This window comes from Artibeus jamaicensis, unplaced genomic scaffold (assembly GCF_021234435.1).
Source record: "Artibeus jamaicensis isolate MK-2021 breed Jamaican fruit bat unplaced genomic scaffold, CSHL_Jam_final contig_519, whole genome shotgun sequence".
Lineage (NCBI taxonomy): Eukaryota > Metazoa > Chordata > Mammalia > Chiroptera > Phyllostomidae > Artibeus > Artibeus jamaicensis.
This window is the reverse complement of record NW_026521871.1, coordinates 20,065,212-20,079,411: the sequence shown is the minus strand read 5'-3', so window position 1 is coordinate 20,079,411 and position 14,200 is coordinate 20,065,212. Positions and strand designations below refer to the sequence as shown.

Below are 14,200 nucleotides of genomic sequence, written 5' to 3'. Positions count from 1 at the left end.
TTTGCATTCTTCAGGGGACAAACTAGTTACCAAAATATATTTCTGATAGACAAACGTCTTTTAGTAAGGTTTAAATTAAAAGTACATATTCTAACTCCAGCTGGTGTGGCTCAGTTGAATGACTGCTGACCTGTGAACTAAAGGGATGCTGGTTCAATTCCCGGTCAGGGCACATGTCTCGGTGGGTTGTGGACCAGGTCCCCAGTATGGGGTGTGTGAGAGGCAACCACACAATGATGTTTCTCTCCTTCTCTTTCTCCCTCTCTTCCCCTCTCTCTAAAAATAAAAACATAAATTTAAAAAAATTACATATTCCAAAGTACCTTTTAAAAACTGTTAATAGGGATATGAAAAGTCAAAGTTGAAGTTTTATCTTTTTGAGTAATAAACAATGTAATCATTAAACCACAATGAGAACATCTTGCTTTTGTCGTAGTGACACATTGATTTTGCAGAGAGACCTTGTGTAGGATAAATAACACAGGTCTTGGAGTCCTGCAGACATGGGTTAAAATTACAGTGTTGTCATTAACTAACTGTAACCACCTCTGAGCCTTAGTTCACTCATCTGGAAAAAGGTTGTTAACCTTCCTTGCAGTGTTCTTGTTACTTGAGATAACGTGAAATTGCTGAGCCCAAGTGCTCATCTCACAGGTAGATGATGCCCAGTTAATGTCAATATCACTTTTCCTCTTACGGCTTCTGGTGCTGAATGTGATTTATTCTTCATATTTCAGTCTTCACCTGTGTGTTTCCAAGACAGAATGTTTCCAGAAAAGCTCTATGTGATTTTTGTTATAAAAATGCCTTACTGGAGCTTTAAGAAATATTATTTTGACATAAGTATTGTGACATAAGTATTTCCTAAAAACACATAGAGCTTGTATATGCATTGGCAGATCAATATTATTCACAGTTCAAACCCAGTTATTTGGGTTGGTGATTTCTTTATTCTGGGTAGCTTAAAGTGATCAAAGAAAATGTGAATAGGAAAAGTTTAGTTTGAGGAGCTGTTAATTTGCAAGGCAAGGCAGGGTTGACTCTAAAATTTACTCCAAGTCAGTGAACTAGTCTTTCTCTGATTTCATTTAGATTGTTTCCAAATTCCACTCTTGGCGATAGTGGCGTCCCAGCGCTGCCTTCTTTGACAATGCGTCGAATGCGAGAGTCTGTTTCCCGGATGCCTGTTAGGTAATTTGTTTTACCCAGCTTTTATAAAATTTTTTTTTTGTTAGTTACATTGGGGAGGGTGGTCTTGAATCCTGAATACAAAAGAAAAGGATTCGTTTGCATTCTCTCCTCTCTCTGTATAAATTCTTTGCTGCCTCTGTGGAACTTAATATTGGTGTTAGAGCAAAACAAAGAACTTTTTCTTTGTGGTCTTATAGTTCTTGCATTCTGGAAAGTGACCCTGACTAGAGATATCTTCTATTGCTATGGTATATGCCCCTTAATACCATCACATTCTTCAGTCCTTGAGATTTTGCCTCCAGTATGTAGTGAGGTGAGCCTCAGGGAAAGGGTCCCAAAACTATATAGAGTGATGTAATGAAAATGAATCACTCGGCTTTGAAATGCTTACATGGTCTTGCATTGCTAAGACCATGATGTTTAATAAACTGCTATCTTAAAAAAGAATCTAGTTAGTTTTTTAATATAAAATTTTTTCTAATATACCTGTGAATTTGAATATACCTTATATTTACTCTGTTTTCCATCATTAAAATCAGAGTTTTGTGGAGTTCATGTCTTGCTTAGTGTTATATGTGACTCTGGTACTTAAAAAAATCTATATCTGTCCAAAATCTTACTTTAATTATATAATGTTTAATGACCTTTATAAAACTACCATAGAATTGTTAAAAGCAGCATATTTTAGGATAAGGGATTTGTATTGAAAAAATACCTGGACATATGTCTGTGCGTGATTTTATTTTTCTTGACAATTTGAAATGCACATCTGACCAAAACACTGCTTGCTTCTGAAGATTTCACAGAAGAAGCCAGGACTCTGAGGGCATAAAACATTGAAGTACCTGGGAAGGCAGTTTTCCAAGGCAACAGAGTGATTTCTGTTAGAAAAACTAACCTTTCATCCCTTGACTTCATGCACAGTTAACTTGAATCAGAACAAAACATCTTTAGAGCACATAGTGAAAGCATTATACTTAATGTGTGTTTCCAGGCCGGTTGGTGGGAGAATGGCATTCTGAAAGAGGCCAGTGATTAGTTTCACAGTTAGATACTGCAACCTAGAAACCGAAATACCATTAATAGACTTTGTGAGCTAGTTATGGGGGGAAAGGATGGACAGCAGATAAAATGCTGGCCTTTTTGTATACATGCTCAGCAGGTCTAACCATCTGTTAAATAATTTTCCTTAAAGTTCTCTAATTTAGTCTCTGAATTAAATTGGGCAAATTCCAGCTAGCTTAGTAGGTTGGCAAATGCTAATCTGTTCTTTCCCAGAGATGGTCTAAATATTTGGAGTGTTATCTAGAGGTGATTTGTTAAAAAGAAGACAACTTATAATGTGGTATTCTTTTCACGTGAATTCCAAGAGCATATATTATTTCCTTTTTAAAAATTTGCATGCCAAAATAAAGCACCTAGGCAGAAGAAAATTTTTAAGTGATGCATATTGAAAGAAAAGGACATTTGTAAAAGGTTGTAGTACAAGTGGGGTTTGTCCCAGAGCATCTTAATTAAGTCAGTAGTTGAGTAACTTTTCCAGGGGGGGGGGCCTAAGTGTCTGTTACGGAATCGCCTTTCTTCTCCTTTGCCTAGTTCCCAGCACAGATACTCCACACCCCACGCCTTCACGTTCAACACCTCCAGCCCCTCCTCTGAAGGTTCCCTCTCCCAGAGGCAGAGGTCGACGTCCACACCTAATGTCCACATGGTCAGCACCACCCTCCCTGTGGACAGCAGAATGATTGAGGTAATGGGCCCTGTGGGGTGGAGATGGGGACCAGTTATTTGTGTGGGGTTGACTGTTATGCCAGAGAGTTTAAGGTTTCAAATGTGATAATGTTGCAGTATTTTCTTAGGTTTCTGGACTTCCTGAATTTCTTTTTCATCCACTACATCTTTAGACTGGCTGAGTAATCTGGTTGGTATGTCATTCAAGTGGAGAACTAAAATTTTCTGAAGAAATGTTAACATTTGAACTTACTTTTTATATGTCAGATTTGAATAGGATTTCAGTGAGCTAATGAATGAGATGAATAGAGTAGTTTCATTTTGGTGCGGGAAAGAAAATAATAGTGAAGGAGAGCTACAAACTCTGAAAGACTCAAAATGTTTTTATTTAAGAAACCAAAGGGTGGAGTCATAGGATTTTAATATGCATATATTTAAGAGAGATGTACAAGTGCCCAAAACTAATGTTTTCGAACTGCTTTTTCTTTTCTTGGCTTTTGGTATGTTCTGTTTGTTTGGTTTGCTTTCTAGTTCATCTTTAATAACAATTGAATACACTTAAAACACTTCCTTTGTTCTTTATTCTTTACTTCTCATTGCTTTGGTCTAGAATCACAGCCCGAATGCCTGTCCCGGGTGTGGGCCGGAGGAGTGTGAGGAGTGTGTGTCAGGGGAGGAGGAGGTGCTCTTCTCTTCTCCATGCCTTTGCTTCCTGGCAGTGCGCAGGGAGCTCGGACTGTCAGACAGCCGACTGTCAGGAATGAAATAATCGCCCAGTTAAACATTTTATATATTTCTTGTCATACTTCCATGCTTTTTTCTTTGTTTTGTAATAGAGCATATAGGAGTATAAAAATATTCTATATGGTATTGCTAATAGGCGAAATAAGTTTCTCAAGTGTGATTTTGAGGATGAAGGCATTAAAATTTTTTTAAGAATCAATTCCAACTCAAGAGCAATTCTAGATTTATTTGGTTGGTACATCACTATTCTATTGATACCTTGTTTAGAAATGAAAAACGAGAGGGTCCCCCCAAATGGAATATATTTATAAATAATTGTGCGTTTAATCTTACATGTTTAAACTTCAGTCATGTTCAAAACGTTCCTCATTTGACGCAATCCATGTATCGAGACTTTTCCTGACGCTGAAAAAGTTTTTGAACTCATCAATTTTGATGCCTTCTCATGCCTCTGCCATTTTTGTTTGTTTGTTTCACCTCTTCCACATTGGCAAAACTTTTCCCTTTGAGGACTTTTCTAATCCAGGGGAAACCAAAAATAAAAGTCATAAAGTCATTTGGGGTGAGATCAGATGAACAGGGAGGGTAGGGCATGGGGGTAATGTTTTTGGTCCAAGACTGCGGGACACTCTGCGCATTGTGGGAGGTGAGCTTGTAAATAACCCATTGTGAAATGGGCAAACATTTTGAAAGAGTCATCAAAAGAAATTCACTGAAGCTGAACACAGCCTCTCACAGCAACTTCAGTTGGTACACGATACAGATAGGGAAGACTGTACTACAAGAGGCCCACCCTCCAGAATATAATTTTGTTTGTATCAGTTGGGTTGATAGGCCCTGAAAATCCTTTGTCTCTGATAAAAGCTTATTAGAGGCAACTGTGGTCTCTCTATGTCATGGTTTGTTCCTTGGAAAATCTCAGGGACACCTGCCTCTTCGGGCACAGCTTACCTCACCCAGCCCTCAGATCACTTAGGCACATACTTGTCCTACCAATCAGGCTGCAGGGACTCCACAGAAAACTAGCTTCTGAACGTGGGGTCTGTTGTAGTCGTTTGTAGGGTGGGGTGTACTTTGAATATCACAAGATTATTGTGAGGAGGTCACGTGAGCTATGAATTTTATTTCTACTATTACAATGATTAGTCCTGATGATAATATAATAACCAGTTGCTTTTCTTCTATTATATGACTGGTTTCTGTGTAAATACTCTAATTGTTGGAGGAAACATTAAAAGTGAAAATTCTTGAATATTTGTTATAAAAGTAAACTAGAACTACTGTGTGCTTAATCCTTTCTGTACTTTAGAGACAGCAAATTTTGATTCTTTATTATCACATATGACTCAGCATTTTTCAAGTATACATTCTTGCTTTGTTTAAGCCACCTATATTTCTCTTTCATATTTAGGTGCCAAGATGATTGAAAAGTCCTTTCTAGGATAAATCATTCCAAGTGTAGAAATAAGCACAGGATAAAATAATGAGGTACATAATAAGACACAGGGGAGGGAAAAATCCTAGTAAGTGGGAATATAATTCCAGTCAATAAAAACAGATTGGGCCATGCTTTAACTAAAAGAATAGATTAGTTGGGTAATAAAACTAGCTGCCTTGTATTCTAATAAAATTCACGTTTACTTTGGGCCAACGCTTTGCCCACCTGGCAGTCGTCCTGTTGCACCTACAGCTCCTGGGACTTGCCACTGCTTTCCCGGACATGCTTACGCCGTCCTGGTCGGGGTGACGGGTTGGGAGTCTGTCATCTTAAACACCCCTCTAGGTGATTCTTGAAGGGTTGCCAGGTGTGGGAACCCCAGAACCAGGCTTTATTGGCAAACTCTGAAGATGCTTTGGTGGAGCTGCCAAAGGCAGAGTGGGCAGCTTGGTTTATGATTTTTCTTTTAATCTTGTAACGATGTCATGGAGCAGGAGCATTGCTGTGGGAGTTGTGTGGAAAAAGTATCTTGTCTTTGCTGTGATGACACAAGGAAAACAAAGAGACTAGGACTTCCCAGAAAAATACCTTTTTAAGGATGTGGGTGCCAAGTGGTTTTATATTCTTGCTATTTATATACTCTCAAGTAAGGATATATAAAATGAGGATTTGGGTTTTGTGGAGGGCCTTGTGATTTAAACTGTTCCACCCAAACAGTTTGTAATAAATTCTAAAGCTAGCATTTGACTTCTCTCACCTGAGTAGAATGCAGCCAATTTCAGAGCTTACAGTGAGGTCTGAGGAGCATTTCGTGGGGCACCGGCCAGGATCCATGGTGATGGTTTCTTGTTCTGTTTCTGCCACCTACTGGCACTGTGACCCTGGCCAAGTCTCTTGTCCTGTTACATGTTTTCTTATATGTAAAGTTTAGGTTTTGGACTAGGGGATTATGGTCCTTTCATCTTTCCACAATTTTAGGCTCAGATAAAGTAATATAGCTGTAGTGCTCACTCATATCAAATCCAGTTTCTGGTCCATGCGAGAGTGTACTCTCAGAGGAGTAAGAGTGAATTTGTCAGTGGATCTCCCCACTTTTTTTTGAGCCTCACTAGAGCCAGATCCCCAAACACAGGGAAGATCTTCGCTGGTGGTAACTTTGCTAGCTTTCCTAAAGGAGTATGTTTGCTGTGTGCATTGCTTGCTTCTGAGATAAGAACTTGGTTTTCATGATATATGACAAATTAATATCAGTCCTGTTAATATTTGATGGTAACATTCTTGGAAATACCAGCTACTGACATTTGGTGAATTTAATTTTTAAAGAGTGTGTAATTGGACTTTCTGCATTTTAGAGGTTTTATAGTCTTTGTTCCTGCAAATCCGCCTCTGCCTCTTCCCCCGAGAGCATCTTTTCTAGTGCAGAAATTGACTGGCTTTCCTTTTCTGTTTCAGGATGCAATTCGAAGTCACAGTGAATCAGGTACTTGTCCAAAGTCATTTAGCAAATAGTAATGGGCTTTTTCTCTTTATGCTGGGTATCTTCCGTTGGCTGATCCATGTGTGGATTCTGTTTGTCTTGTCTGTTAAGCCTCACCTTCAGCCTTGTCCAGCAGCCCCAACAATCTGAGCCCAACAGGCTGGTCACAGCCCAAAACCCCTGTGCCAGCACAGAGAGAGCGGGCACCAGGATCTGGGACCCAGGAGAAAAACAAAATTGTGAGTATGGCCAATAGTATCTCCTGCAGGTTAGGGTTCAGTAAGAAAAACTTAGAATTGAGAGTGCTTTTAATTTGTGGGGGAGGAGGGCACTCTAATAAAAAACATGTAATGAATCCCAACTGCCAGTGCCATTTGGGGTCTGCTAGCATTGGGAAAACTTGCTGGTTTATTTAAGGGAAGGTGGGACTTAACACGGTATTTTCTCAAAAGACAAAAATTGGAATTCTAGTTAATATGTCTATCTTTAAAAGATATGGGAACAGATGGAGTTGAGTTGATCTTTGAGACCCTTGTTAAAAAACAGAACCTTGCCATTCCATGGAGTGAGTATATTTGATGAACTTTGTTTCAGAGGCCTCGTGGACAGAGAGATTCAAGTTATTACTGGGAAATAGAAGCCAGTGAAGTGATGCTCTCCACTCGGATTGGGTCAGGCTCCTTTGGAACTGTTTATAAGGGCAAGTGGCATGGTGAGTTTGGGGCCTTGACTTCAAGGCATGGGTGAAGTCAAGTTTCAGTCGGAGAGGGTCTGCAGGGGGTAAGAGTCATCAAGCTCAGCGGCTTGAGGGAGCAGTCTCCAGGGGACTGATTACATCTGAGATTGGCTCTCTCAGTGAAACTTCATAGCATTCTTTTTATTTATTTATTTATTTATAAAAAGATTTTATTTAGTCCTGGCTAGTGTGTAGCTCAGTGCATTGAGTGCTGGCCTGCAAACCAAAAGGGCACATGCCAGGGCTGTGGGCTGGGTTGGGGGCGTGCGAGAGGCGACTGATCAGTGTTTCACTCATTGATGTTTCTTTCCCTCTTTCTCCCTCCCTACCCTGCTCTCTAAAAATAAATAAAAATCTTTTTTAGTTTTGCCATGAAGACTCCTGTTAGAAGGTAGATAACATGTTGAGTGCTGTTAAGAATCTAGTTTTTTAACTTAACAGTCTCAAAAATCAGGAACGAGGAGCAATGGGCTTTTTTTTTTTTGGTTGCGGGGGAGCAATTGACTTTAATGTCAGCCTCTCAGAAAGTGAGCCAAGGTCTCTGAATAAAGAAGAAAAACAGAAAGGTCAAGGAAACCATAATTTCTAGATTGTTTTGTGCTATACTTCCCCTGCTTTTCTGGTTCCTGTATGTGATGTTTTATCCAGTCTATTTAAAGTCTATTTTATCCAGTCTATTGGTGATTTTTAAGTTTTTGATTCTGTCTATAACAGCTATGAAAGTAAACAGAAGGGTTTCAAAGCAAGCAAGATGGAGACTCAGATCCATGAATGAAAGCATGTTCATTCTTTTATGTAAAGAAGAGGCCATCTGGCCTAAGCACAGAGTCTTTTTTTAAGTATAAGTTTGGGTTCTGTTTGCTAGTTTCTGCTAACTACAAAGAGCACATTAAAAGGGATGAACACAGCAGTAGTGACTGTCAGACTGATGGCAGGGACCATCATGGACAGTGCGAGGAGGAGCAGAAACCCTCAAGAGCAGATCTCCAAATTGGAGAAGCGTCTCGGGCCACTTAGTGTGAGGCAGGCAGTCTGGTGGCTCCCTTGTCCGGGAATCCCTGTCTCATCCTGGGGCCAAGGCTTAAAACTCTCACCGAGTCAGTGTGACCAGGAGGAATGGTGTTCATTCTATTCTAGAAAGCAGGAGTGTATATAATGTTTTAGAAAAACCTAAATGGTTAAACGGAAATGAATCTGTACTTAAAAAGGTTAAAAGCATTGCACATTTACCAATAATAGATAGTGCTTCCTTCTTCAGTGATGATGATGAATGAGATATCAACTTAATATCTTAAAACGCAGTAACCAATAGGAACATCTTACCTTGTTTGTACTATATTTCCCCTCTGATTTTACTATTAAGGGGGAAAGTAAGATGTTCTGGTTAACTACTTCATGTAGCTACCCTCCATAAAAAGTTCCCCGGCTGTTTACCTTTGCCATTTATATTACTTGCTAATGTAAATAAGTACCATCCTTTAGATGTTTTAAGATTGCCAACTATAAGAGTTATTTGGATAGTTGGGAGAGCCGACGTTGTTTTGGACCCTGACCTAAATCTACAGGCTTAGAGCCAGGCGTGCCTGGGGGCCTGAGACTGGGTACGGAGTCCTGACTTGCCCCGCCAGAAACTGATTCTTGACCTGGGCTGTGTATAGCTGAGTCTTCAGTATTCCCTGCCAGAGGCTCTCTCTCCCCACTTTCCACTGCAGAGCCTCAAACAGGCAGCTTGTTGATTCATAACTTATCTTGTAGACAGTTGCATCTTAGAATTCATTCATTTCTTAGCAGTTCTTCCCAGGCACTCTTCTAATGCCAAGTGTTCTTCTAGGGGCTAGGAATGAAGCAGCAAACAAAACTTTGATAAAAAATCTTTTACTGGAGTTTTTATTCTGGTGGGGGCAATATCCACGAAAAGTAAAGCATATAATGTATTTTATACTAAGGAGAAAGATGGAGGAAAGTGGTGTGTGTGAAGTGGCAGCCCCGGCTCACAGTTCTTGTAGATTGATAGAGTGGAGTCTGTGAGGAAGTGGCATTTTCATGAGGCATGAGGGTGAGTCATACACCTGGGGAAGCAGCAACAGCAGGTGCAGGGTAGGCCACTCACCTGGCCTGTTTGAGGATGTCAGGGAGGTCTTGCTGGCTTCAGCAGAGTGAAGAGGGGAAAGGCTAAGTAGGAGTGAGGCCTGGGGGCAGGGACTGTAGGGTCCCACGGGCTATTATTCTAGGTCCGGACAGTTCCTGCCAAGTAGAAAAGTGTTCTTTATGTGACTTGACATCCATTCTCCTATGTTTGCCCATTGTTCCTACTTGATTGAATGCCTGTCATGGCAGTCCTTGGAGTATTTACATGTAAATTAGGGAATGGGGTCAGAGAGAGTTTGGGTTTCCGAGTGGGAAACTGCATAGTCATGTAATCTGTTAGTGTAACTGTTCCCTGTAAGCTAGTGGGCAGATGGGTCCCAGCAGGGGCACAGGGCTCTGTGTTTGGTTTAACCCTGTTCAGTCTTCTTTTCAGTGACCTTCATGAAGACTCAGGTATTGTGGATGACTGACACATAGTTGTGATATATCTTTGGAGAATAGGATTTAGAGAGATGAGAGGATTTGAGCTGGCTGAGAAGATGGAACAAAGAAGAGATGAACTTTTAATAGGGATAAGCCCTGTTCACCAGGGCTCTTGCAGTGAACTCCTTCTCTGGCTTCCCTGCCATCCCACAGATGCCCAAATCCCTTGCTGGAGTTTTCTGAGCACAGGTCAGGTTTCTCTTACCCAGCCCTCCCTTACCTCACCTTTGTTCCCAGTGTAGAAGTTTGAAGCTGCCTCTTTCCCAGTTAGTAAGATCCCCCCCTTGGCTTCTGTCCCAAGGCTTCAGACCTTTCTACATCCTACCAAAAGACTCACTCCACTTCTGTCCCCTCCTTCCCATCTTGACCCAAACTGCTCCAGAATGAGCAATTGTGCTAACAATGCTTGTCCTATTGAGCCCTAAGGAGCCTGAGGTTGGGGCCGGATGGTTTACTAGCTCCATCTTCCCAGGTAGAAGGCAGCTCTGAATGCACTGTGCATCTTCCATCCCAGGTCAGCAGTGCCTTTGCAGGCAGCCCCGAGCTCTGGGAAAAGACTTGTGGCAGTGGACTGGATGAGAGCCCGTGTGGAGGCTGTTCTTAAGTGGGGACTTAAGCTTTAGGTGACAGAACCAGAGATCACAGGGCAGCAGTCTGGGATCTGTCATAAGGACCGTCTCTCTACCAGTCGGTGCTCCCACAAAGGGAAACAAGGATGCTCCAACAGAGGCTGCACAGGTACGATGCACCTACTCTGTGGCAGCACCAAGTATCTTCAAGTCGTCATTTAATTAAGTCCCACTTTGACCACCAGAAGGCTGTGCTTTAGTAAATTCATTTGTCATGAAAATCTGAGGTCCTGTTAGGCTTTAAGTAATTAAATAGCTTCTATAATATGACATAAAAGCACTTTTGAAGTTGGCTTTTTTTTTTTAAGATTTTATTTATCTTTAGAGAGGAAGGGAAGGAGAGAGGAGAGAAACAGCAACGTATGGTTGCCTCTCCTGAGTCCCCCGCTAGGAAATGGCCCGCAACCCAGGCATGTGCCCTGACTGGGAATCGAACCTCGATCGTGTGGTTCGCAGGCCCTGCGCTCAATCCACTGAGCTACACCAGCCGGGGGGCCTTGAAGTTGGCTTCTTAATTGGTAACACACATAAAGTAGAATTGACCCATGGCTATTTCTAAGGTTATGTGAAGAGGCTCACAGTGATTGACAGTGATTAGTTACTTGTCAGTATTGTAGTTGGAAATGTAGTCACTGGAGGCAGGCTGGGGTTCTAGTCTCGGTTCTGGCACTTTGGTTTCTAGCTATGATCTGTGACTAAACTTTTGTTTTCTGTAAAATGACAACAGTGTTTATGTCGTAGACCAAATGTGAGGATTAGAGGTAATGCCTGTGAAGACACTATACCAGTGTATAGTGAGCAATCAGTGATCACTAGGGATTCTTCTGAATGGTATTGAAAGCAGGGAAGCTTAATTTCAATGTGTCTTTGATTTTGTACATCTGAGGTCTCATGAAATGTGGCTGCTGAGTTTAACAACTGCTTGATAAATGGCCTGCTGCCTAGCACCAGCCTTTCCGGCCTGAAAGGTTCGGAATCTGCCAGGCCGTTCATATCCACCCACTGACGTCATCCTCACAGGCCCAGGTTGTGGCTGGCACACAAGACCTTGCCTCAGGTTGCCAGTCTTATATAACTTTTTCAGCCACTTAAAGAATTTAGAAATTTGCATCCTCGTTCATCTGTATAATACATGACTTTTGAATAAATGATTGACTATATCTAAAAACTAGGGTATATGAAAAATAAAGATCATTCAACTGATTGTATTGACAACCTGATTTGCAGGAGACGTTGCAGTAAAGATCCTAAAGGTTGTCGACCCCACACCTGAGCAGTTCCAGGCCTTCAGGAATGAGGTGGCTGTGCTGCGGTGAGTAGAAAGCTGGCCTGTCCAGCCCCCCTGGAGTGGCCAGGGTGGTGCATGGGTGGTGGTATACAAACCACAGAGTAAGTGGGCTGCACAGTGCAGACCTGTGGTTGAAACTCCTCCCTTAAGTGAAAGGGAGTTGCAGGTTTCCTTGTAGCTTATGTGGTTTTCAGACCTTTAAAAGAGCGAACCCCTTTTGCTGAGCTACCCCCTTCCACTGCTTTAGGTCTCTGGGCACACTGTCTGTTATAGCATAGGTTCTGACTTGAGCTTTGGTTTGAGGGAGGAGAAGTAGGTTTGATTTTGACATTTCCATGAGCTCAGGGTAATGGCCGAGTTGCTTTATTCTGGGTGTTTAACCTTCAGCTTTGAAATCTTTGAGTCACTATTTAGACTTGTACCAGCAAATTGAATATTGATGAATTCCATCAATGCGGGGTCCTGGTGACCCCTGTGGGGAGAACTGTGAGTGTATGCTGATAAAAAGTATGTTCTCCCTGCAAACAAGGCCTGCTCTGAGGTGAATAGTGGTGGGCTCCTTTGATGGCTCAGAACACCCACTGGAGTGTCTGTAGTCATGTGTGTATGCTCTGCCAGCCCTGTGAGCTTATCAGATTGTAAGCATGGGTGGTGTTGAAAACACATGGGATTCAGTGTCAGTGTAGAAGAAGAGTAGATCTTTTTATGCTGAAACAAGGGAAGTTCAGAGCCTTCTTTCCTGTCCCCTCCAGTAAAACACGGCACGTGAACATCTTGCTTTTCATGGGGTACATGACGAAGGACAATCTGGCGATAGTGACCCAGTGGTGTGAAGGCAGCAGCCTCTACAAACACCTGCATGTCCAAGAGACCAAGTTCCAAATGTTCCAGTTGATTGACATTGCCCGGCAGACGGCTCAGGGAATGGAGTGAGTAGACTAACTACAAAGTCTGGGCTCCAAGCATCAGTTTGTCTCTAAATCGCAGTCGGGATTAGGAAAAGCCAAGTCTGTTAAGTGATTTCTGTGATATTTTTGCACATCTGAAAAAGAGCCTCTGGTGGGGGCTGAAGGAATGTCACTTTCATGTTCCTCACCCAAGCTGAGGCTGCCCCACTGGGGCTCAGATTCAGCTTTCAGCCACTGCCCTCAATATGCCAGACACCCACGGCAGTGCCCTCTGTGGGCATTAAGTGTTGGATGAAGTTTTTTTAGATTTTATTTTAGAGGGGAAAGGTGGGAGAAAGGGAGGGAGAGAAATGTCGATGTGTGGTTACCTCTCCCATGCTCTCTACGGGGACCTGGTACAACCCAGGCATGTGCCTTGACTGGGCATCCAACCAGCAACCCTTGGTTCTCAGGCAGGCACTCAATCCACTGAGCCACACCAGCCAGGGCAATTTATTTTTCTTTTGGAGAAAGGTATTCCTCAGCACCTCTACTAACACTACCCTTTTGTGTGCGCCTTAAGCTAAGCTGTGCTTCTAAGTGCTATAAAAAAAAACTCATGTTCTACCATACATTTTAGGAAATAACTAGTCACAATTACTTTTTTAGGAAAAAATTAGAGATAAAATTTACATCATAAAATTTTCCCCTTTCAAGTGTACAATGCAGTAGTTTTGTGTATATTTGGGCAACCATCGCTAATTTTAGAACTTTTTCAAAGTATCAGGTCTTTTGTCTGGCTTCTTTTTGTGATAGATTTTATTTATTTATCTCTAGAGGGGAAGGGGAGAGGGAAATATCAATGTACGGTTGCCTCTTGTGCATCCCCTGCTGGGAACTGGCCTGCAACCCAGGCTGTCTGGCTTCTTTTAGCATGTTTTTGAGAGGTTCATCCACATTGTATATATTAGTGCTTCATTCTTTTCTGTGTCTGGTAATATTCCATTGAATGGATATATGGTAAGAATTCCTTTTTTGAGTAAAATGATGCTTAAAGAGTCGTTCCATTTTGCTGTGACCATACCTGAATGCAACTACACCGGGATCCAGGCCCTCAGGTGGTTTGTTTCGTAGCTGTAGTTAGAAGCTGCTTTCTAGCCATGCCCCTTGAACTGTTTTTAATAGTTATTTTCCCTTTACAGCTATTTGCATGCAAAGAACATCATCCACAGAGACATGAAATCCAACAGTATCCTTTGGTGGTGGTTTCATTTAATTGCTCAGGTCTAAATTTAGGAAAACAGAAGGGGGACTTTTAAAATTTCCAAAAGTTGAGATACATCTTTGGGTTATGCTTGTAATAGGCTAGTTTTATTACACAGTTTAGTACTAACTTTTTAACTTGGGGTGGGGCTTTCTTGTCTTTCATGTTTTTTCCCCTAGTTGTGGAGAGTATGTATCTGGTCATAAAGTAGCTATAAGCCAAATGTAAGATTTTCAAAATTACT

The 14,200-nt window shown here is 41.7% G+C and overlaps 1 protein-coding gene across 1 annotated transcript in view; it reads left to right on the top strand.

Moving 5' to 3' along the window:
* The window catches only part of RAF1 (Raf-1 proto-oncogene, serine/threonine kinase), an 83,144-nt gene that overhangs the window by 65,911 nt on the left and 3,033 nt on the right, over positions 1-14,200 (top strand). Inside the window, exons 6-13 of the mRNA XM_037139329.2 lie at positions 1,093-1,191; positions 2,788-2,941; positions 6,557-6,584; positions 6,693-6,820; positions 7,176-7,293; positions 11,745-11,829; positions 12,558-12,734; positions 13,895-13,941. Coding sequence (XP_036995224.1) covers positions 1,093-1,191; positions 2,788-2,941; positions 6,557-6,584; positions 6,693-6,820; positions 7,176-7,293; positions 11,745-11,829; positions 12,558-12,734; positions 13,895-13,941 — 836 coding nt within the window. The remainder of the gene's footprint in view (positions 1-1,092; positions 1,192-2,787; positions 2,942-6,556; positions 6,585-6,692; positions 6,821-7,175; positions 7,294-11,744; positions 11,830-12,557; positions 12,735-13,894; positions 13,942-14,200) is intronic.